At 38.1% G+C, this 27,127-nt stretch overlaps 1 protein-coding gene across 1 annotated transcript in view; it reads left to right on the plus strand.

The window, feature by feature from the left end:
• Nucleotides 1-27,127, plus strand: part of CDH19 (cadherin 19) — a 76,716-nt gene that overhangs the window by 33,192 nt on the left and 16,397 nt on the right. The window contains exons 4-8 of the mRNA XM_061994645.1: nt 6,110-6,229; nt 7,429-7,593; nt 8,616-8,800; nt 10,027-10,280; nt 16,775-16,911. Of these exons, the coding sequence (XP_061850629.1) occupies nt 6,110-6,229; nt 7,429-7,593; nt 8,616-8,800; nt 10,027-10,280; nt 16,775-16,911 (861 nt within the window). The remainder of the gene's footprint in view (nt 1-6,109; nt 6,230-7,428; nt 7,594-8,615; nt 8,801-10,026; nt 10,281-16,774; nt 16,912-27,127) is intronic.

Consider the following 27,127-nt stretch of genomic DNA (forward strand, 5'->3'; position numbering starts at 1 on the left):
TATCTTTCTGACTTAATGATGAGATTCTGTCTTAATGGTGTCTGCATAGAAAAAAAAAAAGGAAAAAAGATAGAGCGATACTTATAGAATGATATTTATGGTCAAAACCAACAGCAGTAATCTCATCATACTATAATTCTGTTTCTCACCCGAAACCATCAACAAGCTACCTCCTGTGTCATCTGTTATATTCTTAAATTACTAAAATGCTGTATAACTTCAGCAAAAGATTAATTAACCTGCATAAAAAATTACTTTGTGATATTCCCGTAAGATTATATATATTTTAAAATCCATTAAAATATAGAAATATATGGAATGGAAAGAAAAATACATCAAAAGTAACAACACCTCCCATTTGTTAGAAAGGATGAAAAATAAACCAAGATCCCTGTGTGCCTTCTCTCTCAGAGATAGACTAATCACAATAGTGAAGTCACAGTTTTGTAACCATACAGTGTATGATTTATGAATCTAAGTCATTCTCATTAATCTAGAAATATTTTCTACACTGCTTCTTCTACATTTGACCTCTCTAGCACTATTGTAGTTTTTTCAGAGTTCATTCTTTCAACTACTTCTTCCATATAGACACTACTACACTACTGGCATACTAATGTGCATATCTGGTATATAAAATCTGCATGATATATAATAGTATATACCATAACAGTAGTCAGCTCCAACGAGACAGTTGAGCCACACCATGAGTACTTCTCTGGGATCATTTACTCTGCTTCACAATGTGTAGGATTTGCACTTCTGAGGCAAAACCTCTTCCAGTGTGTATCCTAAGACATTAATCCTCATAAGGAAGTATCTAACCTTCCGGTAGGTAGAAACAGTAACTGGCTAATATTTGCAGTATTGACACTGTAATAGTTCATTATGTCAGTGCTTTTCTCCCAGTAAAATAGGATATCTTCTTACAAAAGAAAATAATTAGATCAGAATTAGTTTAATTGATATATGACAATAGAGAGATTTAGCCTTTGCTTTATTTCAGAGCACCCTAGCAGCAGTTCAGCTCACTTATCCTGGACCTAGGATCTCCTGGTAATTTCCTCACAGACAACATGTTAAAGAAGCATGATCAGTACTTTATTGTTGGTAAACATTGAATGTAGATACAAGAAAGTAAGGAGAGAATAATTCATAACTGGCCACTTGCCTCAGAGAAAAACTAAAAATAGATGCAGATATCTTTTTTTCCTACGGTTAGGTAAAAGTATCAATATATATACTAATGTGCCAAGAAATTAGAATAAATTTTACTTCTTTCTTAGCTCTCTTTTCTCTTCAGTACAAAATTTTATTAGGATTTTATATGCATCACAGTAAATGAAAAGTGTGTCAGCAAATGTACTCTTTTCTGAGAACACAGGACTCTAATTTTCCCTCAGGCATTTTGTACAATTTCACATTAAATGTCTTCCATATAGCTGCTAAACTTGTACCAAGACAGTCTGTCTGATGGAATGGTTAAAAGTCAGATGCAATAATATATCAGTACTTAATGGTTTTATAGATTTCAAGCTCTGGTTAGAAAAATTAATAGCTCTTTGCAAAATGAGTTTATCTAATGGGTGGTAATATACAGGCAACAGTACTACGTTTTGCCAAAGTAGGGTAAAATCAAAGCTGCAGGAACATATCAATCAGTAAAATGAAGTTTGCCTTAAATAAAACTAATGAAAAGCAAATAAATGTGTAACCATGTTTACTGTCCATTTTCAGAATGTGTACATAAAACATATACTTCAGGAAAAACTTTCACATCATCATGCAGACTCTCATTTTCACAGAACCACAGAATCTTAATGGTTGGAAAGGATCACGGAAGATTATCTAGTCCACCCTTCCTGACAGAGTAGGACCACCTAGGATGGAAACATCCAGGTGGGTTTTCAATCTCCCTAGAGGAGGAGACTCAACAATCCCCCTGGGCAGCCTGTTCCAGTGCTCTATCACCCTCATAGTGAAGAAGGGTTTCTTTGGAACCTCTTGTTTTCCAGCTTGTACCTATTGCCCTTGTCCTATCACTGCACATCATTGAGAAGAGTCTGGCTCCATCCTCCTGACATTCATCCTTTAACTATTTGTAAACACTGATGAGATCAATCCTCTGTCTCCTCCAGGCTAAAGAGCCCCAGCTCCCCCAGTCTTTCATCATAAGGGAGACACTCCACTCAACCATTTTTATGGTCCTGCACTGAACTATCTCCAGCAGCTCCCTGTCCTTCTTGAACTGAGGGGCCCAGAACTGAACACAATACTCCAGATAAGGTCTCACAAGGGCAGAGCAGAGAGGGAGGAAAACCTCTCTTGACCTCCTGCCCACAGCCCTCCTAGTACACTCCTGGATGCCATTGGCCTTCTTGGCACATTGCTGGCTCATGCTCACCCTGCTGTCCACCAAGACCCCCAGGTCCCTGTCCCCTACACTATTATTTAAGAGTTCATTCCCCAAGCTGTACTGGTATATGGGGTTATTCTTTCCCAGATGCAAGACTCTACACTTGTCCTTGTTGAATTTCATTACCTTTCTCCCTGCTCAACCCTCCAGCCTGTCCAGGTCTCTTTGGATGGCACACAGCCTTCTGGTCTGTCAGCCACTCACCCCTGTTTAGTATCATCAGCAAACTTGCTGGCAGTGCTCTCTATTCCCTCACTAAGGTCATTAATGAATAGATTGAACAGTACTGGTCCCAGCACTGACCCCTGAGGGACTCCACTAGATACAGGCCTCCAATTAGACCCTGCCCCATTGATTACAATTCTCTGCCTTTTTCCCTTCAACTAGTTAACAATCCACGTTCTGATCATTCAGCTCACATTTTCTCAGTTTTGATGCTCTGGAAGATGATGTCAAATGCTTTACTGAAATCAAGAGAAACTACATCCACTGCACTACCATCATCTATCCATATGATTACATCTTCATAAAAGCTTATCACTTTGGTCAAACATAACTTCCACTTGATAAAGCCATGTTGACTGCTCCTAATGACTCTCCTGTTCTTTAAATGTCTGGAGACAGCACCCAGGATAAGTCGTTCCGTTCCAGGGATGGAGGTGAGGCTGACCAGTCTGTAGTTACCTGAGTCCTCTCTCTTATCCTTTCTGAAGACTGGAGTAACATTTGCTTTCCTCCAGTCCTCAGGCACCTCCCCTGTTCTCCACAATTTACTGAAGATGATGGAGAGTGGTTTAGCAATGACTTCCACTGGCTCCCTCAGCACATGCAGGTGCATACCACTGGGGTCCATGGACTTATGTTCACCCAGATTTCTCAACTGATATTTAACCCAGTCCTCATCAATTAAATAAAAGTCATCCGTTAACCTGACTTCTTCTGGAATCTGGCACTCCTGAGGACAGTTTCCAGTAGTATAGACAGACTCAAAGAAGGCATTCAGTAACTCAGCCTTTTCCATATCCTCTGTCACCAGGACATCCACCTCATTAAACAGAGGGCCTAGATTGCCTCTAGCATTAATTTTATCTGCAATGTATTTGAAGAAGTCTTTTTTATTGTACTTGACCTCCCTTACAAGGTTCAACTCCAACAGGGATTCAGTAACCTACGTTTGAAAGCCCAAAGACTTATTCAGCTGTCATGATATCCACTTTCAATTAAATGTTGTGAAACTCTATCATGATTCGATTGCCAGTTGTATTAATCCATGTCTGGACTATCAATAGGTGGGGTTTGGGGGTTTATGTCTTTGTTTGTTTTATGTGACAGAATTATGTGTTCATTGATTGTTTTAAAAGATATTATTAGTATCTGATCAATTATTCTTCTTCCAGACATGGTATTCTTAAAAAAAAGAAGTCTAGTCTTGAAGTTTTTGAGTACCTAATATTAACATTGCCATTTATATCACTCTAATATAATTTTCTAAGTAAACACAATTATATTAAGAAAACTTTTTGCTCTGTTTACTGTAGACTCTATGTATGAAGAAATACAGGCTTCATGACACCAAAAAAATAAAAAGTGGAAAATTATTTTAAACCCAGAATATTTTTTTTTTCAGCTCATTACATAGACTATGAAGAGGTTTATATAGTAGTCACAACATCTTTGTCCTAATAAGAAAATGTGAGAAATTATAATCTTCTGTTTACGTGGTATCCTGCCACACTGGTTTAAAAATAGTCGTCCTCCTGAGAGCGTAGATCTGTTACTGCTTCCCTCCAGGTTGACTTTCCCAGATTCTCCTTTTCATTATATCCATCAGCTACATCCCACTGAGACCAGTTGGACAAATTCTATGCTTCTGTCTTCTACTGTATTTAGAAGAGCCAAAAGACAAGCAGAAAAGTAGACTGGGACTTAACAAATATTGGGTTAGATTCAACATTTGTTTTTAAAGATTAGAAACTGTGTGGAAAATAAAAGTACTTTTCAATGACTGAGACACACAAAAACTCTAATGACAACTTTGCAGTCCTACATATTTAGATTCTATTCCTGATTTGTTAAATACAGTGTTGTAAACAAATCCATTTCTAAACAAAGTTGTAGGCATGTGGGTATATTTAGTAGAAAATGGCATTTATAACAGATTGTACCTTTTGGGTTACTGATACTTCTTGATCCTTTTCTAACTATCACTACATTTTCCTCTAATGCTACATTATCTTAAGGATGAATTTTTTTTACTAGTTGGAACAGTTTCCATAGATGACAAGGGATATAAAGTTAACAGTTGTAGAGGTGAAGATTTCCTTACCCTTCAGTCTTATTAAAGAATCCTATTATTTCTGAAGCATATGTGTGCCCTGATTAACTATTAATCTGGCATTTTGTCTTTTACATATTTCTAGAGTGACGTCTATAAATATACTTAATACTCATCTAAATGTCAGATTTTTGGTATCATAGGTATGCTTTGAAGGATATGTAAGTCCAAAAGTTGGTGGCAATTAGAATCATTTTAGTTTACCTCCATTCAGAGAGATAACATATCTTATGGAATCACTTGAATTGCTGCTAAATAATTTGAAAGGAAATGCAAAAAATGCTTTTACAATAATAAAACTATTTATTTCACGACATACTTACATGAGAAAGTCTTCTTGATCTATATAAAAAAGAAATCTATTGAACTGCTAGAAAATACAGGAATGAATATGATTGGTTTGTTGGGGATAAGTACCAACTTCGTTTGTCACAAAAAGGTGTTTCTGATCTAACTCCTTATAGTCCATTTTTTTCTTTTCTCTTCCAGCAGAACATTATAACTATACTGGCAAGCATGCGCAACCATGTGAACATATGCCCAAAAGTTTTAGAAAGTAGTTTGATTTCCTGCTGTTCATCATGAGAAGTGATATTTGTGTTTTTATACAGAACATTGGCGAGGAAAAAAGACAAAAATAATTATTACCTCACAAAATGATGCTAGTATGCCTATTTTCTTTTAAAGGACAACCATCATGGATAGTGCTATGAGATTGCTGTCAGTTTTGTATCTAGGACATATCCAGCTTCCAAATAGAGATGAAATCAAGCTCTGCAGATTGATTCTGCTCGTTTTGCAGTGGTGATTTTGCTGTCATTCTTGCACTAGGACAGGTTCATTAAAGACTCAAGGACAAAAGTGTTATCAGAGCCTTGTTATACTTCTTGGATACTGTGCTTGCTAACAATTAATTTCTTTATCACTAGTAGGTCTACTGGTGATAATGTGACTGGAGTTTTTTGTTCCCATGGGAAACTCCCATAAAAAACTTCAAAGAACATACAAGGGGAAGAGAAACAACTTGCCATACTCCATTCACATATCAGAAACTAGGGAAAAAAAACCCCATAATATACATAGTATTTTAAACAACATAAATATACTGCTGAAATATCATATGCTGTTTATTTTTATTTTAATGGAAAAATTGAATGCAACAAGAATAGTTGCCACGGAAATGTTTTTACTATTTAATAATAAATTTTAGGAAGTGTCATTTGCTCCTGTAAAGTTTCAGGACTGTATGTTAATATAAATGCTATGTTAAGAGGTTTTTAAAGACTTTGTGTTTTATAATTGCCAGGTAATTTATGCGAGAAAAAAATAAACAGAATCTATTTTTTTTTTCCCATGAGGCACTTCGGTTACACAGGTAACAGCTACAGATGGTGATGATCCTTCTTATGGGAACAGTGCCCGTCTACTTTACAGTCTTATTCAGGGACAGCCTTATTTCTCTGTGGAGCCAAAGACAGGTATTACAAATGATCTTGTGACTTGAAAACATTCATAAACTAATAGATGCAAGCAAAAATGTCTTCAGTTCAGCACAACATTCAGTTGGTACCATCCTACACTTGTATATCTTCACATGGTTCTTAGTTATAAAGAAATGTTAATTCTTTCTTCACCACAGTAAGCTGAAACTCTCTCTAGTGTCAACAATTTATTAAGCAAATTATTTTGCTAAAGAAAAGAATTGGATTCTGAGTACTCCATCCAACAAATGGACTACAGAACACTTCTGGATTCATAGAATCATAGAATCATAGAATGGTAGGAGTTGGAAGGGACTTTTAGAGATCATGTAGTCCAATCCCCCTGGCATAGAAGGTCCACCTAGATCAGGTCACACAGGAATGTGTCCAGGCAGATTTTGGAGGCCACCAACAAAACCTCCCTGGGCATCTTGTTGCAGTGCTCTGTCACCCTCACAGTAAAATAGATTTTTCTCATGTTTAATTGGAATTTTTTTTGTGTTCCAGCTTCATCATATTACCCTGTCACTGGCTACAATAGATAAAAAGGGATGCCCCAACCTCCTGACACCCATCATTTAGATATTTGTAAATATTAATGTGATTCTGCCTCAGTCTCCTCTTCTCGAGACTAAACAGCCCCAGTTCCAGCAGTCTTTCCTTGTATGAAAGATGTTCCAGTGCCCTGATAATCTTGGTGACCCTACACTGGACTCTCTCTTTCCCTCTTGAGCTGGGGATCCAGGAACTGGGCATAGTGCTCCAGTGAGGCCTCACCGGGGTAGAGTAGAGGGGGAGCACAACCTCCCTTGACCTGCTTGTCACACTCTTCTTAACAGCTCTATAACTCATCATGTGATGTCTCTGTTGAAGAAACATCAGATAGGCAGTATCCCTCAAAAATCTTTTTTTTTGAAGAAAAAGGGGAAGAAAGATGATTATACATGGTAGAGAAGATACATGGCATATTCTGCTTCCCAGAACTCTAAAGTATACAAAATGGATCTGACATACAGTGTAGATGTTGCCATGAATGCTAGTTCCTGATATTATGACAGTTGTGCTGTGTGTGTCGTAGAGTGTAAATTCATGACTGCGTCCATTTTATGCATTTTATACCCATATTACATGGTCAAATGTTGGGGAAAAAAAATGAACTATTTTATGCCATTACATTTTTTACTTCTCATTTTTAGGGGTCATCAGAATGGCTTCCCAAATGGATAGAGAAACAAAAGATCAGCACTTGGTCATCATCCAAGCTAAAGATATGGTTGGGCAAGCGGGGGCATTTTCAGCAACAGCCACTGTTACCATCAATCTTTCTGACGTCAATGACAATCCACCTAAATTTCAGCAGCGTGAGTATAAGCTACTTACAGTAGTTGAAGTATTAAGGAAATTTAAAAGTAAAGTAGACTTTGGAGATAAATTACTTGCTAAACTGCTTTCTGTGCAGTATGCTCTATCTAAGCCTAAAATTCAGGCAATGGGATATTTAGTACTGTTTTCACTCTTTTTTTTTTTTTTTTCCCTTATTTCATTCTTTGCTGACTGAGACTGTAAACTTCTTGGCAAATGGGGTGGCCTTCTCTCTCCAGGGAGTTTCTAGTAGATATGGGAGCTGCTAGCTGTGCTGTCCTATTGAAATACTGCTGAGAAGCGTTGCCTCTCACTCTTTTTTCACAGTGTTGGTGTTGCTTAGCTCTTTATGTACTGCTAAAATGAGGAGAACAGACAGACCTCAACCTCGCTCAATCTTCCTTTTAGGTGATTGTAGAGAGCAATAAGGTCTCCCCTGAGCCTTCTTTTCTCCAGGCTAAACAGCCCCAGGTTTCTCAGCCATTCCTCATATGAGATGTGCTCCAAATCCTTCATGAGCTTTGTAGCCCACCTCTGTATCCTCTCCAGCATCTCCATGTCCTTTTTGTAGAGAGGAGCCCAAAACTGGACACAGTATTTGAGGTGTGACCTCACCAAAGCTGAGTACAGGGGAATGATTATCTCACTCCTCCTGCTGATAACACTGTTCCTGATGCAAACCAGGCTGCCATTGGCCTTCTTGGCCACCTAGGCACACTGCTGGCTCATGTTCAGTTGCTGTCAACCAACACTCCCAAGTCCCTCTCTGCCTGGTAGCTTTCCAACCACTCCTCTGCAAGCGCTGCTGGGGGTTATTGTGGCCCAAGTGCAGGACCCAGCACTTGGCCTTATTGAAACTCATGGCATTGGCCCTGGCTGAGCCATCCAGCCTATCTAGATCCCTCTGTAAAGCTTCCTTAAAGGCCATCCTCAAAGATGATTGTTCCCTAAAGATCAATATAGCTATGGAAGCTATTAACAATGGCAGATCACTAAACTGTACCGATATTTATTTCTTTAGAACTCTACTATATGACTGTCTCTGAAGATGCTCCTGTGGGCACTACTATGGGAAAAGTCTTTGCAGAAGACAGTGACATAGGGGAAAATGCAGCCATGGACTATTTCATTGAAGGGGATAGCTCAGATGTTTTTGACATCATTACTAGCAATGAGACTCAAGAAGGAATTATCATATTAAAAAAGGTGAGATCTCAGAAACCTAAAAGTCTCTGAATTCTAGAAAGAAACTCCTCAAACCAACTGGATGTTTCAAATATAGCTATTTCTCTGGATTAAATTATTTTTCCATTCTCCAGGCTTTCTGATTTGACTGGGATAAAAAGAAATATGCTTTTCATTCTGTTTACTTGAGTCACTCTTATAACTGCTGAAAACAACTGTGGCAAAGTATCTTAATGTTATACTTAGCTGTACAACACAGTGTGTCCCATTACGAGACAGTGGTTGCTCTCTTCTGTGCACCATCTGTGAAATCTTTGTCAATAAATTGTGTACAATATTTGCTCACTTCCAACTCCTCCTGTTAAACTTCATGGAAGTCAGAATGTATTGCAGTATTAGATAGACAGTGGAAGTTTTGATATATCATAGTTTTGAAAAGACACCAAATACACTTAAGAGGATACCAGTTTATGAATCAAGATATTGAAGAGCCTTTGATACTGTATGATTTATTTTGGAATCACACAGGAAGATTTCTGAGTCATCAGGGCCATCTCATGAAATCATAATAGAGTTCAGTAGTCTAGTGAAATCCAGGGCTCTGAAGAAATGAATGCTATAAATTAGATGTGGATGTTGTGTATATGGAGTTTTGGGGGTTTTCTTGGTTTTTTGTTTCTTTGGGTTTGGGGTTTTTTTGGTTATTTTTTTTTTCTATTTGAATCTATTACAATTCAGGAAGATATTTAGCATTTTTTTTTTATTACAGAAGATAATGACTATCTAAAAAGGTAAATATAATTATATGATAATTAAACACACATTATTGTCTTCTGTAATTTATTTCCTTTAGAGAATAAATTTTAACATACTCAGCTATCCCCTATAGACTAACTGATTCACATAGCTTATCTAAGAGTAGAGAACAGTGCTCACTAAGGTTACACCCACACTGGAAGTAGAATTACTAACAGAGAAAGCTTTTTCTTAGGGTTGACATTCTACAGGAAGATTTATTTTCTAATATTGTTTAACAGTAACATTAAAGTCAGCCTACATGTGAAAACAAACAGTGGCATAGAAGTTTAATTTTAGTGTGTTTTTATTTAAAAAAAGAAATTTTAGAAGTGCTTTTGAAATATTCCCAAAAGAAGGGTAACACTATTTTGCCTTTAATCTCACACCACTTACTGAACTGTATTTAATTGAAATATGAAGAAATTTTTCACATCTCTCTTTATTAACAGAGAGTGGATTATGAGAGTAAGAGGACATACAGTATTAAAGCAAAAGCTGTAAACAGGTACATTGATGACCGTTTTCTGAAAGAAGGACCATTTGAGGACAACACCATTGTCAGAATCAATGTGGAAGATGTTGATGAACCTCCAGTTTTCACCTTGGATAATTATGTGATGGAGATTTCTGAAGGGGCTATGAATGGCTCACTGGTTGGCATTGTAACTGCTAGAGATCCAGACAATGATGACTGCCCAATCAGGTACTTAACTTAAAAATGTGAAAAAGTCTCAAATACAAATGCATTTGGGATTTCCAAAGGTTATTTCTATCCTTATCTTGGCTCATGTTTGCAGTTAATCATGTTTTCGTTGTCATAGTCTGGGTTATTCCAGATGTCATGGTTTAACCCCAGTAGACAGCTAAGAATCACACAGACATAGGCTCACTCCTTTTCTCTTTGGGATGTAGAAGAGAATTGGAAAGGTAAAAATGGGAAAATTCATGGGTTGAGATATAAACAGTTTAATAATTAAGAGTAGAAGAGGAATAATCAAAGAAAATAAAGCTGGAAAAAACCCGAAGAAAACTCCAAGAAAACAAAGTGATACAAAAATACCCAAAACACTTGCTCCCTACCAACCAGCCAATACCCATTGAGTTTACAAGCAACGGTTGCCCCTTTCAGTTTTATTGCTAAGCATGATATCACATGGAGCACAATATCCCTTTGGCAATTTGAGTCAGTTTTGTTTGCTATGTGTCTTTCCAGCTTCTCATGCTCTCCCAGTACATTTGTTAGTTCTGGGCTCCTCAGTTCAAGAGGGACAGAGAACTTCTGGAGAGAGTCCAGCGCAGGGCCACCAAGATGATCGAGGGGACTGGAACATCTTTCATATGAGGAAAGGCTGTGGGAACTGGGACTGTTTAGCCTGGAGAAGAGGAGATTGAGGGGAGATCTTATTAACATTTACAAATATCTAAATGGTAGGTGTCAGGAGGTTGGGACATCCTTTTTTTCTATAGTAGCTAGAAAGAGGACAAGGGGTAATGGGATGAAGCTGGAACACAAAAAGTTCCACTTAAACATAAGAAAAAACTATTTTACTGTGAGGGTGATGGAGCAGTGGCACAGGCTGCCCAGAGGCGTTGTGGAGTGTCCTTCCTTGTGTTATAGATTGCTGTGATAAAGTTCACTAGCCAATTTAAGTGACTCATTGATCAAATTTATTAAGCAAGCGGCAAATAAGCAAAACAGTGCTGGGCATCAGGGAGACTCTGCTCCACCAACGGCGCACGACCCCCCCCATATCATAGTCCTTTTATACAGTCCCTATCAGTCGGGTGCATCGCTCCCTGGTGTACTTTGCGCATGTGTCCATCTTGTTACTAGGGGGTCTTCTTCTGCCTCCTGGTGGTCTTAGGGTGGTCACTGGGATAAAGTCAGTAGTCTTCCTCTAGTGGCCCACCTATGAACTCTTCTCTTAGCTCTTATCAGCTCATGAGCAATCTATTGCACCTCTTATAAGCACCTTAGCCAACTGCACCTGTTCACATTGTAGAAACTTTACAGTTAAAGTTTTACAAGACTTTTACAATGACTTTAAATGATGCCTTGCACAACTATTCTTTTCATGATTTGATTAACGAACAGGACCTTTTCCATTACAATCCCCCCTTTTCTTTAGGAAAGAACCATTTCGTTCATCAAATCTCCTAATAACATCTTTACCCATTTCTAAAATAGGTGTTTCACTTATTTCATCCTCTCCGTTGGCTAACTGCTCGTATTGCTTCCTAACCAGCATTAAGAGGGCTGTTTCTATCCTGGTTTTTACAATCTCAATTACCTTATTGAATACACAAGGCCCAATCATCAGCGCTAATACCAATAGACTGACGGGCCCAAATATAGCTGACAATAACGTCTCATGAGCCAAGGGGAATAGTTGAACCATGACTTATACCAGGCTTGTTGCTGTTCCCTTTCTTGTTCTAGTTTCTCTAAGCCCTCCTGTAATTTTGTCTCTCACTATATTGATATGATCTGCATAAATTATAATTAGCCTCCAGAACTAATAAAAATGATCCTACAGCATATTTTTGCTGCTTCAGATTCTATCAGTACCTCCTTCACAAGAGGTATTTTAAATGGTTCCCCTTTTGCCCCTACTACTTGTATTTTCTCTGAAGATATCTTACACCCCTGGGGCAATCACTGGATTGTAGATCTCTCAGCCCCAGAGTCAACTAAAAATTCTAAATACTAACTAAATACTCTTTAGTTCCTGACGCTGAGGACCTAACTTCAATTTTATCACAGGCTCAGTTACTCCTGTGGTCCTCAGCAAATAGAGTCCCTGACTCCCCTATTCTTCCTTAAACATCTGCTAATGCACCTGTCTCCCAGGCTTTTATTTCCCTTTCTCATTGCCTTGGACTACTGACAGAGTCCCTTTCTATCCCTCCCAAATGGCCTCCACTAAAAGTATCTAATCTCTCAGACACACCCAGAGGATCTTCTAACAAACTCCCCATCTCCTTTTCTTAATTTTCTCACATCCCTGGTATTCAGGGGCACAGCTATATAACCAACCCCTGGTCCTCCTATCTGAGCTCCTGCTCCTGCATTCACAACGGGGACTTCCCTCAAGGGGAATAACCCCTCCTCAGCCCTTCCACCCCCCGAGTCCTACTCCCTGTCAAGGGGCCCAGAGGTTTCAGTTCTAACTCAGAGTTTTGGTCCCTATTCTCTACTTCTGGAGGGATGAGACTTACCCCTGCCTCGGGCAGGGGGGGAGGTGGAAGAGGTAAAATCGGAGGAACAAGCTCAATAGTTGGTGGAACATATGGGGTTGGCCAAATCTCTTCTTCGGGTGGGCTCTTAGCTTTCTTTTCCTTAAGAGCAAATAAGGATACCTTATCAGAAGATTGGGGTATCCAGAGACTCACATATTCAATTTCCTCTTGGTCTTTTTATCTTTTACCTACAAATTGAGGTCTGTGCATAACCAGTCCTCAAAAGACCCAAATATGGGCCAAAAAATATGGGGATTTCCTAATGACTTCCTCCCCCAAACTTCCATACAGTAATGTACCATATTTTCCTTACTCTTTTGTCTTCTACTGGGAGAATCATTCCAAAACTTTATCATCATCCCCAGAGGACTTTCTGGGGGAATACCTGGCAGCCTATTCCTATGGCCATCCATGGGATCAGAGGGCTTGCTCTTCCTCTGTCCCATCTTCCAGAGTGCCCTTGACTCGTTCTCACAACCGTTCCCCTCAGTCATGACCCACGCCCTCGCTGGCAATGGGAACCGCACTACTGGAGGGTCCACACTCGCTTGGTCTCTTTGAAACCTCTCAGTCACCTGCACTCTAGGAAACCCACCCCGACCGAACGGAACCACGCAAATACTTACTCAATCCAGAGTCTTCGTTCGGATCTTTATGCACAAAAATTATGGGGTACTGCAGGTTTATTTGCTTATTTGACAAATTTTGAGGGGATTCGGAATACAGAGTTTGGCAAGGGAATTTCCCACACCAGGGCCATCCACAGACGGGGCGCCCCCCTAGTCCAGGAATCCAATACCAAATCTACCTGTAACCGAGTCACGGCACCAAATTGTTATAGATTGCTGTGATAAAGTTCACTAGCCAATTTAAGTGACTCATGGATCAAATTTATTAAGCAAGCGGCAAATAAGCAAAACAGTGCTGGGCGGCTGGGAGACTCTGCTCCACCAACGGCTCACGACTCCCCCACCCCGTATCACAGTCCTTTTATACAGTCCTTATTGGTTGGGTGCATCGCTCCCTGGTGTACTCTGCGCATATGCCCGTCTAGTTACTAGGGGGTCTTCTTCTGCCTCCTGGTGGTCATAGGGTGGTCACTGGGATGAAGTCAGTAGTCTTCCTCTAGTGGCCCGCTCTTGGCTCTTATCAGCTCATGCGCAACCTATTGTACCTCCTATAAGCATCTCAGCCAACTGCACCTGTTCATATTGTAGAAATTTTACAGTTAAAGTTTTACAAGACTTTTACAATGACTTTAAATGGTTCCTTGCACAACTATTCTTTTCATTATTTGATTAACGAACATGGCCTTTTCCATTACACTTGGAGGTCTTTAAGACCCACTTGGACATGTTCCTATGCGACCTGATCTAGGTGAACCTGCTTCTGCGGGGCGATTGGACTAGATGATCTCTAAAGGTTTCTTCCAACTCTTACCATTCTATGTGATTTTATGATTCTATGTAAGAAGTAGAAAAGGCCTTGATGCTGTGTAATCACTGCTCAGCAATAACCAAAGCATGTCTGTGTTGTGAACACTTTTTTTCATCACAAAATCAAAACATGGCCTCGTTCAAGATACTACGAAGAAAATTAACTCCATCCCTGTCAAAACCAGTATAGTAGGTTAAATCCTGACCTCTAGCTCAAAGTCTAAATAAATGAGCTTTTTTTGTACATCTTTGCAATCTCTTTGAGATAGTGTAATGTTTTAAACAGTGGCTTGGAAGAGTCTATATATAATAGCAGAGTTAAAATACCATTGTCAAGCCTCTAAGTATCTGGAGGTATTCCAGTTTGTTCCAAATAAATTCTAGAGATATTGAGAGATGGACTTACAGCTGAGAGAGAGACACAGAACAGCTCCACCTGCAACTTCCCAACTCAGTACGACTAAAATTTTACCAATACTCTATATTTTCCACCATAGCTTCCCAGAGATATTATACAAAAAGAGTCCCTATGCTTTTAATTTTCCATTAATATTTATCTCTCTCTTAAGAGAGAAAACAGGTCATTAATCTTTAATATGGGGTCAATAATTAAAATAGCTCCTTGAGTTACTTAACATCAATGTGTACATTCAAATTAGACATGGACAAATGTATGAGACACTAAGTAATGTAAGATGTTTAGATTCCTCATAGCAGAAATATATATGTAAGTGTATATATATAGTGTTACCTGTAGTCCTGTCTTTAGAGGTTTAGTCAATGCAAGGTCATTAATTATGATTTTATATTCATTTACTCTTATTTAGTAAGGTAGTCATAGGTTAAATTAAACAAGAAAAAATTAAAAAATACATGTACCTCCCCCCCACCACCCAGAGGGTTTGTTTTGTGGTTTACTTAGATGACTGCAACAAAACTTCTAAACATAGTACATATCTATGACTTAGTAGTTTAAAATATTTTGATGGAACTTACAACAAAATGAATATGTCTGCATAGTCCTGAAACAGTGACCTGTACATTGAATCACTGAGTTTCTTTAAAATAGAGTATGTCACTTCTAATATAAACATGTGCTTATTGGGCTAAGTGCCATAGATATGAATCTAATTTTGAAACTATTGCTGTCATAAATGAAAACAGTTCCTTATAATATAGAAAACCAGCTGTGTTGCCTTTTGAATCACACATTTCAAGCAAACAAATTTATAAAAATGCATGCAACAAAACCTCACTAAATTAATAACAACAAAAATAACTACAAATATCCAACACAGATTTTCTGAAAATTATGTATCAGGAAGCAGATTACCAAATAAAAAAAAACAAACCAAAAACTCAAACAAAACAAAACGACATCAGAAAACCATAAAAAAAACTTTGGATGCAGAAGATAAGAATAATTAAGTAAAAAAAAAAAAAAAGTAAATCCCTAAATTAGTGGTTTATAAATGTCAAACATTTGACTCAGATGATGAGAACTTTCATTGACTGTGTTGTGCTGGTTCCTTGATTTATCCTCTTACTGATTTTTGAAACAGACAAACTATAACTACAAATAACAAGTTAGAGAGTCACCCAACCACTGGCACGTGGTCTGAGCTGGAGTCCTGAGTGCCAACAGGAGACAGAAAGACTTCATAGAACAAAATTAAAGGTACAATAACAGAGTCAATAGTTGCATGTGGGAATTCAAAACTGCAATGGTAAGAACCTTGCAGTTCTTCAAACAGGTTTTGTTTCCATGAAATGAACTCTGCTGTGACCTATGACATATGTCCTGTTTTAATGTATCATGAGAAACATTAGTAAATATCCTTTCCATTTGAATCAATATATTTGTTGTATTCTTCAATCCATCTCTAACCTGTGACTAATGTTTAGACTTTAACAATTTGAGAGTTATGGATGTATATACGTGTATGTGTACATGTCCATATATGGAGACAGCATTCATGGTCTTTCCAGTGAAGACTGTGAAACACTGGTCTAGTTTGCAATCATTTCCTGCATTAAGATTTTATACCCTGCTTAGGCGTCACCTCATTAGAGATAGTTGTCTATCCTTCTTTATAATGCCCATTCCCTTGGCATCAGAGCATGTCAGCAATAATAAAAATAGATTTGTCATTATACTTCCATTTAGCTGTTAGTGTTACTCATTTCACAAGTGGCACTTTTGCTGTTTCTTTTCAATGAAGTCATTCACTTATTGTGACTCTGACTTAGAAGTAAGAATGAATAATGCATTTCAGATTCAGTTCACATTAATATAGATCTGAGACATATTTAGTTTTATGAAAAGAAGAACATTGATCTCAGCAGTAGTGAATTTTAAATGTTTATCAGTGTTCATTTTTCATATTTCTGAGTTGTTGTAGCACACATTTGTATGTATATATGCACAGTTCTCTTTTCTCAACTGACAATAGCTTCTTGTGTCCTTGCCTCTGATGGAACATTTCAATATTAAGGAAGCTCTTTACTTTTTTTGATGCAGGTACTCCATTGTCCATGGCATACATTTAAAGAGATTGTTCAGCATCAATGAATACAATGGAACAATCATTACAACTAAACCTCTGGACCGAGAGAAAGCTTCCTGGCACAACATAACTGTTACAGCCACAGAAACAAGTAAGAAACTTAAGAAACCCTGTGTTTTGTATACTGTGAACTGTAATTATCCTCTGAATATATCTTCTTTTAAGTCAAGAGTATACCCTTCTTTTTCATCATACTACTGTTGCTTGCTACATTAAGGAGCATTATTAAAATGATTAGTTAAATAGAAGCAGAATGTATTTCAGCTCCAAGGTCCTGTGCTCTTTTTTATAAAAGATGACCTTATTAAAAAAAAAAAAAAGAAATCATAATAGGATTGAGACTGTAACACTTTCAAGCTATACTGCAGCAAACAAATTCAAGATCTTATGTCAAATTAGACCCTGGTTAATTTCACACCAGATTTTTTACTAGTATGAAATTAGCCTGGGTCTAATTTAACACCAGTCAGAAACCCATGGCTCATTAATTGTGAATGTAAGGTTGAAACCAGGTAGACTTCTCTACATTGACAATTAAATCTGTGAAGCATCCTTTATATAGATTTCACCTGTCAGTTTGGTTTGAAAGTCAAATGTAAATTACCTCTGTTCGTGCTTTTGGTGATCTAGATGTCCAATCTCCAAGAAAACACTCTAGAAAATTAACTACTATTGATTTATAAGGAAGTTTAACAAGATTATTGGGATATTATTTAAAAACTAATCACATCCCTCCTCCAGAAGGAGAAAAAACATATGAAACTAGAATCCAATCAATAAATCAGATAGGTTTTGCAACTACTTTTAGCATTTTTTAAAAAATCCTGGATCTCTGTTAAATGCTATTTCTTTCTAAGACTATTTTAAACGTATAATCATTAACTACAGTTTTCCCAAAAGGGAGAATTCCCTGAATATCTGTATAATATTACTGCTAGATAATCCATAGCCATTTTTATTTCAGTCTTTATTTTGTGTTTGGAAATTACAGTATTTTGCTTTCTTTTCATCTTCTCTCTGAGTTTTTAAGCTTGAATGTATTTCACTTTTCATATTGTTGGGCAGCTGACAGGTGTTGGTAAAATTGTTTATTGGCGTATTTTTGTCATATCTTAGATACCACTATGAAAACATATCAGGATGACTTTGGACTTTTCTTTTTAGCTAAACAATAAAGTAGGAAAGAAGCAAATGTTACAAAACAATAAGTGTAATGAAAATTATTGTAGAGAAACCAAGACCTTATTTTCTTAATATTCTTATTCTTTATTTCTTTAATGATGCTAAGGTCATTGTCTATAACAATTCAAAAACATTGAATTTATGTCACCTTGGTCTGGGCATACCTGAAATAATTCATATTATGAACTAGTAGGATTTTAGTCCTTGAGATATAGTCACAAATTGTACTGTTTGTAGGATATATTTGGTGGATGACATTGTGCCTCCACTGTAACGGAAGCCATTAGAATTCACCCACAGAAGATGTTTATTGCAACTGAAAGAGGTGTTGCAATAGCATTACAACAGCATCATCCCTAGGGGCCTATTTAGGTCCTGACATTCATAAAGGACTCAAATCTTTTGCATCCATTGCAGTGAAAGGTAACAGAGATTAGTAAGAGGAGCTTGCCACCATCCTTGCAGACTTATGTGGATTCTCCTATCCTCATACCATTGAGACAGCAAGTTTTAAAGGTACTTGGAAGTGGATCTAATTCATTGGACCTTAAAAGTGCACACTTCAAAACTTAGATCTGTCAAGTTGTATTCCACTTCTTTTTGCCTAAAATGGTTCTGACTCAAGAGAAACCACGCTTCCATTGTTCAGTTTTTACTTGATTGTAATAAACTTTCACCTAATACAAGGCTGAAGCATAAACAACAGCATTCTAACCATGCATGAGTGCAAGAAATCCTTAAGTCAGCAGCTTTACTTAACACTGATTTACTGAGACAGATGAAGATTGCCTGACACTGCTCCAGCTTTCTTTCTGTTGAATTATAAACGATCAACAAAATTTCCCAATGATAACAACTGACTTGATCTTACTTTGATCGTCTTTTCTTTATATGTCCACTAGAAATGCACATTACCAGTCAGTCACAAGCATACATAACTGCAAGAGACTACAGTCATTTTCCTTCTGGGTCTTGAGGATAACCTTTCATAGCAAGTTCCAGATGAACTACAGAACTATGTAACTTTGAAAGTCTCAGACATAGATCATAACATTTTTCAATATTTATTTGTCACTCCACTTGAGTCATGTATACTTTTATTGACAGATTTCTGTCTTTTTTAGATTAGTTATTTTTAGAAAATATTGTGTTTATTATCTTTAAGATGTAAAGACATTTGCTTTAGCCTAATTGTAATTATAAAAACAACTATTATTGTTAATATTATTATAATTACTACAAGTTTCCTTTTATTGGCTGATGATAATGTCATATTTTCTTTAATCCCTTGCAAGTACTGAGTTCTACTTTGTCTATAGAAATGGCCACTGTTTGGGTTTTTCTTTTTTACACAGCTCCAAAATAAAAAAGTTACTATTATTTTGATCCTTAGTAATTAAAAAATCGACTTCATTCTTCACATTAATTCTGTCTATTGCACTTGATAAACTGTACCCCTAGACCATGTTCTTCAAGTTCTGGTCTATCTCGTGAAGAATATGGAAAATTTTCTAGTTTTTGAAAGCTCTTTAGCCTAATGAAGGATGTGAATACAACAGCTTTATTCAAAGTCTGACAACTTTTTTCCTGAGTAAGAGATAAAAGAAAAAAAACATTACAAGTTTACACTTTCTCCTCCAGTTACAACAAGAGGAGACACTCTGCTTCACCCAAAATCATTATTAAATATTTATCAAACACTGATTTGATATAAAGAATGGGTTTCTAATATGTTTCTCCCTTCCAAAATAAAACATCTGGGATTTCCATACTGTTATCTTCCAATAGCAATGTGAGAAATGTTTATCCTTGTCATTTAATCATATACTAAAGAAAAAAAACCCACCAAAACAACCACAACACAGCAACCCAAATGTAGTAAGGAAGTAAAAAAAAGATTGTTACAAAAAAAATTTTTTAACATACGGGTTACTTCATGAAAGAAAACAGATGTGAATGGCAGCTCTAGGCTGAAAGATGTTATCTAAATTTGATGCAAGCAATGGGTATGCTTTACTGACAGTATATTATCCATAAATCTTACGAACAAGTAAATTAGGAATTCCCCTGAGGACTTTCCCTGTCTCTTTGTATGTGACTGAAGCCACCAAAGGTATTCCCTACCTTCTAGTAAATACTACAGTTTTCCTTTCAGTGTTAATATAGCAAAATTTCTGCCCTCTGCATCTTAGTCTGACTTAAGTAAAAGAGATTAAGCAAGCATTACCCTCTTGGTATTATTTCTAAAAGGGTGTATGTTATTTTTTACATTTATTTTAAAAATAAGCCAAGCACTGTTTAATTATCTTTTGTATTGTTATGGATTTTGGGAATCAACAAAGATACATCATCCCACAACAAGACATCAAACACACAAACACCCAAACACGTGTCCCACAAAGAGATACAAAAGAGACATCATCCCACAAAGAAGTATTTTTGGGATAACTCAAATAATTATCTCAATTTTGAGATAACCATAAGCTTTGGTAAATTAAGACAGCTCCAATGATTTCACAAGAAGCATAGCAATGTGAAACTGCTGAGAATCTAGCCCTTTATCTCTGTGGTAGTTGTTTTTGATTTCACTTCCTTTGGCAAAAGAGTCAAAGCTATCAGCACAGATTCCATAAGATCCAAGAGAACAAATGCTTGCTCCAAGCAACTAGTGAATTATACATTAAAAAAACAATGTTAAGAACCAACCAGATCCATATAGTTTCAAGTAAGACAGAAAGGATTCTGCTTTTTTTTTTTTCCTTAAAAATCCATTTGTCTAAATAAAGAAAATGCCTTAAGGACTTCTTAACGGGTCAGAAACAGTGACAATAGTACTCACCATGAGGTATTTTTTACTGAAATAAATATTCTTTTGATTAGTATATTTCTGGTTTAGACAGAGCAGATTATTGATAGATATTTAGGATGATAGCTATTTAATGTTCTGGGAATGCCTTAAGATTATTTATTCACTGGAAAAATTTCTTAATTATGGTTCTTACCCAACAACATATACATATTAATGTGAATATTACTGTTGCAGACATTTTGCAGATCCATTTCATGTACATAATGATTTAATGTACTGATAGGTGAGATATTTCTGAGAGGTATTCAGTATAGAATCATAAAACCATAGAATCATTTAGTTTGGAAAGATATTAAGATCATCAAGTCTAACCACTAACCTAACACTGCCAAGTCTACCACTAGGCCATATCCCAAGGTGCCACATTTGCACATCAATTAAATAACTTCATGGATGGTGACTACACCACTTCCCTGGGCAGCTTGACATCCCTTTCAATGATGATTTTTTTCCTAATATCAAATTTAAATCTCATCTAGTGCAACTTGAAGACATTTTATCTTGACCTGTCACTTGATACTTGGGAAAAGAGTCTGACATCCATCTTGCTACAATCCCCTTTCAGGTAGTTGTAGAGACTAATAAAATCTCCCCTCAGCCACCTCTTCTCCAAGCTAAAGAACCCCAGTTCCCTCAGCCTCTCCTTGTAAGACTTTTTCTCTAGACCTTCCACCAACTTTGTTGCCTGTCTCTGGACACATTCCAGCACCTCAATGTCTTGTAGTGAGGGGCCCAAAACTGAACACAGTATTTAAGATGTGGCATCATCAGCATCGAGTAAACACAGACATATCCATAATATATCCAGTTTGAGTAAAAGGTAGATACCGACCTCCACTCACTCCAGTAGCAGGCACCATAGGCCAAGAGTGCTAATACTCCTATCTGACTCCAGTACCTGTCACCAATTTTCCCTCACACACACACAATTTTTACCAGTAGTTGGTACTTAGTCTCTGCAGTACACATGCATATGCAATGACAGAGAGTGAAATTATGCAGAGGGATACCTAAGAAATGATTTTATAAGAAGATGTAAGATGATAGGACTGGCTGGCAACCAGGTGCAGGGCTTGGCTAGACAAACAAACTTACTGGCCTCATATTACAAGCCTGGTCTCTTTTTTGCCCCTTTCTATCTGCCCTATCTTTGTTCCTCTCTGCATATACCATATGAGTCTGCACAGTTTAATTGATTCCCACACATCTCTTGGTCTGGGGTGTTTCTGGTTTATGATCTTTGTAGTGAGAAAGTCCAGATTGATCTACCTGAAATTGTCCTGTGGTTTTCAGATAGCACATCATTAACTGTGAGGTTTGTTTCTTGTCATTTCCTTCATGCTTGCTTTGTTGTGTCTGTATCTTGGTATATTTTGTTTCATTTTTCACCTTTTTCTCCCTCAATGTCCCAATTGACAAGGAGCCCAGATAATCTCATAGTAATAAACCTTCTGACACTCTCACATGTCCCTATCAATTAGTCTGTCTGACCAGGTTTACTTCTCATCACCCCCTCCCTTATCATTCAGAGTTGTGTTATGTAACAATTTGTCGGATATATATTCCCTGCTTATCATCAATGGCAGGTGTATTAAGGTTATCTCTTTGCTGTACTATGTAATACTGGCTTATCGTATGATAAAATTATCAGTCATGTGACTACTCTGGTATTTGTACTCAGTATTGCTGTTATATCCAGAAACTATTATTAATTACATTCTACCTTTTCTCCTCAGAAAGCCAATCTATAGGGAGACACCTTCCCTCACCTTCTCCTTCTCTTCCAGGCTCTTCAGAATTTTTAATATCCTTGGGATATTGGGACCAGTATGGTCATATTGTTAAGAGCTAGTATGTTCTTGAATGTGGTTCAGGCCTTGTTTAGTGTTAAACAATTATTTAAGAGTATCACCCAGAGATCTGTCCCAATGCTGAAGAGTTGTGAGTGCCATGGGTAAGAATCTAGGATAGTGGATGCTTCTAATGCTTTGGAACTTCACATCTGAACAAGAGCAAAATCCTTAAAAACTAGTGAAATATTTGAAGAAAGTATCCTGTTACCTGGGAAATTCCATAGAGACACAAATCCCTGCAGCGTGCTGGGGCCTGGCCCATACCTGGTGAGCCCTATTAAACACTATATGAGAGGAAGACAAGACCTCTGAATCTGACAACAAAATGACAGTCACTGCAACTACTTCAACTCCTACAACAATCACTATGATTACTCCAATCCCTGCAGCAGGCACTGCAACTGAACCAGAGAACTGACCCCTGACCATATTAGTTGCTCCTATACACAAGAAGAAATATACAAGAGAGTCACTTTGCTTATTAAGGGATGGAGATGAACCAGGATCAACATGAGGAAGAGCTAGAACCAGAGGTAATTACTGTTGGCCAGGAGAGCACATTATCACCCATCAGTTCTGATTCTGGGATAATAGGGTCAGTAACTTGGAATTGGAGAGTAAGAAAGTCAGACAACTGGGATACTTGTAGAGAGAAGGAGGCATTGACAAAGAAATTCAGCAAAAGACACAAGTCCTCAGCTTCAGCAAGTGACTTCTGTCAGATATGAGGGAAAGATATCCCTTCAAAGCTGTATGTCATACAGGCAAGTGGACCACCATGAAGACAGGTAGCTAGCACTTGAGGGAATTAGCCATGTCAGAGCTGGTTTATTATGACCCTGGAGCTGCAGTTACCAAAAAATCTAGATGAGGTACAATACATATGACCCATATGCAGAAGTTTGTACCAAGTGAACCATTGTCACATGCCAACTCATTAGTAGTAATAAACTGAAAAGACAAAGAGGGACCAATGGAGAGTGAGTTGTTTGGTCAGCTTGGTAGTACAAAGCTTGAAGCAGGATTAAGTAATCTGCAGAGGAGATCCAGTTTTCGGGAGTAAAATCACAGAATCACAGAATCATGTTGTCAGATCCCCATGGTTGTGATCAACAAAATGGCAACTATATGTCCAGAAACTAGAAAAAAAGGAAACACAAGCTTTCTTAAGCATTGTGGATTTTTGAAGAATGCACATTCCAAACTACAATCTGATTGTAAGTCCTCTCTATAAATAAATGAGGCCTTAAGAAACAACAAGCCTTTGAAGAAATTAAATGGGAGTAGCCCTTGGACCAGTCAAGGCATGTCAAGATGCTAGAAATGTGCCCTACTTTGAGAAAGCACACGGCTGATCCCTTGACTTTTGAAGTCCACTATATAAAGGATCTGAGGCCTACTATACTCCAAATGAAAAAGAGACATTGGCAGCATTTCAAAGACTTTGAACTGCTTCAGAGTGGTTGAAACTGAAGCACAGGTACTCTTGGTACCCCAGATGCTGATGCTGGGCTGGATTTTCAAAGGGAGGGTCTACTCTACACACCATGCAACTCATGCTACTTGGAGTAAATGAGTTGTACAGATCACACAGTGCACTTGAACAGAAAACTCTGTTCACTCAAGAATTTTTAAAGTGATTACCACAGTACCACAGAATCACAGAATCTTAAGGGTTGGAAGGGACCTCAAAAGATCGTCAAGTCCAATTCCCCTTCCAGAAAAGGACCACCTAGAGTAGGTCACATAGGAAAACATTCAGGTGAATTTAAATAATGTGTCACAGTTAGCATACCAAGCACTTAAATACTCTTATTATGGAGGACAGTGGCTGAAATACATGTATGGGCAAGCCTGACTGATTACATCACACTCTCACAAACTCACCAAGGTAAACAGTATTTGCTTATATACAACGGTAGAAGCAACCACCAGATGTCTGGAAACATATGCTGTGCTGCATGCAGTCGTGATTGTTTTTTCCCTTGTCCCAGCTGGGCAAAACCATCACATACAGGCAAAACAGACTCCACTACTCAACTTAGAGGAGAAAGTAAGGAAAGTTTATTTTACTATCTACAAGAAACAGAAAAAAAAGTAAAAAGAGAGTAGGATGATTGAGAAAAATACAACCAGCACTTTAAGATCTCCCTCCCCCAACCCTCCTCTCTTCCCAGGCCCAGCTCACTGCTCCCGATATCTCTACCTCCTCCCCCCTCAACGGCTCAGTGGGGGCAGGGAATGGGGGATATGGTCAGTCTCTCACAGATGGGCTCTGCCGCTTCTCTCTTCTCAGAGGGTGACGACTCCTGGCATTCTTCCCCTGCTCTGATCGGGGTCTCTCCCCTGGGACATAGTCCTGAAAGAACTTCTCTGATGTGGACTCTTCCCAGCAGCTACAGCTTCTGCCAGTCCAGGGTCCTTCACATAGGATGCAGTGCTTAATGAACATCTCTGGTGTGGATTCTTCCCCACATCTGCAGTTTCTGCAGATACAGGTCCCTCCCACAAGACATGGTCTCTTCTGGCCATAATTTTAACAAACTTCTTTGGTGTGGGTCCTTCCCCATAGTTATAGTTTCTATGAATACGGGGTCCCTCACACAGGACATGGCCTCCTCTGGCCATGGTCACTGCCCTTGATGTGGGGTCTTTAATGAAATGCAAACAAATCTCTGCTTCACCAGTCCTCTCTGCAGGATGCAGGGGAGTCTCTGCTCCAGCATACCTGTTCTCTTCCTTCACTGACCTTGCGGTCCATGTGGTTGCTTCTCTCTCTCTTCCTACTGCTTGCACCACCACCAGCTGGGAAAGAAGGAAGGGACAGAAGAAAGAAGGAACATGAAGAACCCTCTTATTTCAGCTTCTTCTTTAATAGTGATATTGGAGGTATCTAATTGGCTCAGTCCCAGAAGTGGGTCTGGCTCAGAGTTGGGGAGAGTTTCAAGCAACTTCTTACAGAAGCCATCTTTACAGCCCCTTCCCCCTTACCGGACTCAGCTGTCAGGTCAAACCATGACACATGCTGCTGCCCGAAACACTATCCTGGGCCTTGAAAAGCTAGATCTATGGCAACATGGCGTCTCAGAGAGGAAAGAGTCAGAAAATGGGACTCATTTCCAAAACAATCTCATAGATACCTGTACCAAAAAGCCATTGAGTGGGTATATAACATCATATATCATGCACTAGCCTCCTAGAAAATCAAAGGATATGATGGAGTGTTAAAGACTACATTGAGACGAAGGATTGCCAGGAGCTTCAAATGTTGGTAATGCATTTAGAAAATGCTATCTGGCTAGTTTACACTAGAGGATCTACCAATCAAGCTGTCCCTGCACAATAAAAACAATAAAAAGCATAAAATCTCCTTAGCGCACATAAATAATGTGTTGGAGAAGACAGTTTGTTTCACTCCTGCCTCTTGCAAAGGCAAACTCATTCACAGGACTGTTTTCCCTCAGGGACCTGGACATATATGAGAGGTGATGCAGTAGGATGGGCAAGTCGGATATCTGCTTCAAGTAGATTTTATTTTTGGAGAGAATAGTCAAGGAATCAAATTGTATGATAATTGTTTTATAACCTTACCACTGTTTGTTATTACTACTATAGTTATTATATGCTATATCAATGGTATTACAGTAAAAATCACCCAGATTAATGAAGAATGAACTTTGATAAAAGTGAGCAAAGCACAGTAGTAAGGGAACTAGAATTGACTTCAGAATGTAACAATCCCACACTATATATCATCTTTCTTCTGCATTCAATGTCATATGCCCGCCACACTGCACAGAAGCCTGATCATGTTCTGTTGACTGAGTAGACTTCATGTCATCCCTGCTGCCCAGAAAGACTTTTATGAGAGGTGAAGCCAGAAGTCATGGACTAAATGGACTCAAAAGACATATTTATCTACATTTTTGGGGCATTTTATAGGGGCAGGCTATAAACAAAGGAATTGTAATTGTGTATCATATCAAAGCATGGGAAGGTAGAGAGTGGTTAATGAGGTTGTACTGGACAGTGTGATATTTTAGCATGACATAAATGATATGGAATAAGAGTTGGAGGCGGTGCTGGTTTTTGCTAGGGGAGTTAACTTTCTTCACAGCAGCTAGTACAAGGCTAGGTTTTGGATTTTGTTAATACAGAGATGTTTTGGCTATTACTGAGCAGTACTTATAGAGAGTCAAGTCCTTTCATGCTTCTCACAGCATTCCACTAGTGTACAAGAAGCTGGGAAAGGATACAGTTGGGATGACTCACCCCAACTGACCAAATGGATATCCCATACCATATGATATCATGCTCAGTATGCAAAGCTGGAGGATGAAGGAAGAAGGGGATGATGTCCAGAGTTACAGTGCTTGTCTTCCCAAGTAAACGTTATGCATGAT

The sequence above is a fragment of the Colius striatus genome, chromosome 4, assembly GCF_028858725.1.
Source record: "Colius striatus isolate bColStr4 chromosome 4, bColStr4.1.hap1, whole genome shotgun sequence".
Lineage (NCBI taxonomy): Eukaryota > Metazoa > Chordata > Aves > Coliiformes > Coliidae > Colius > Colius striatus.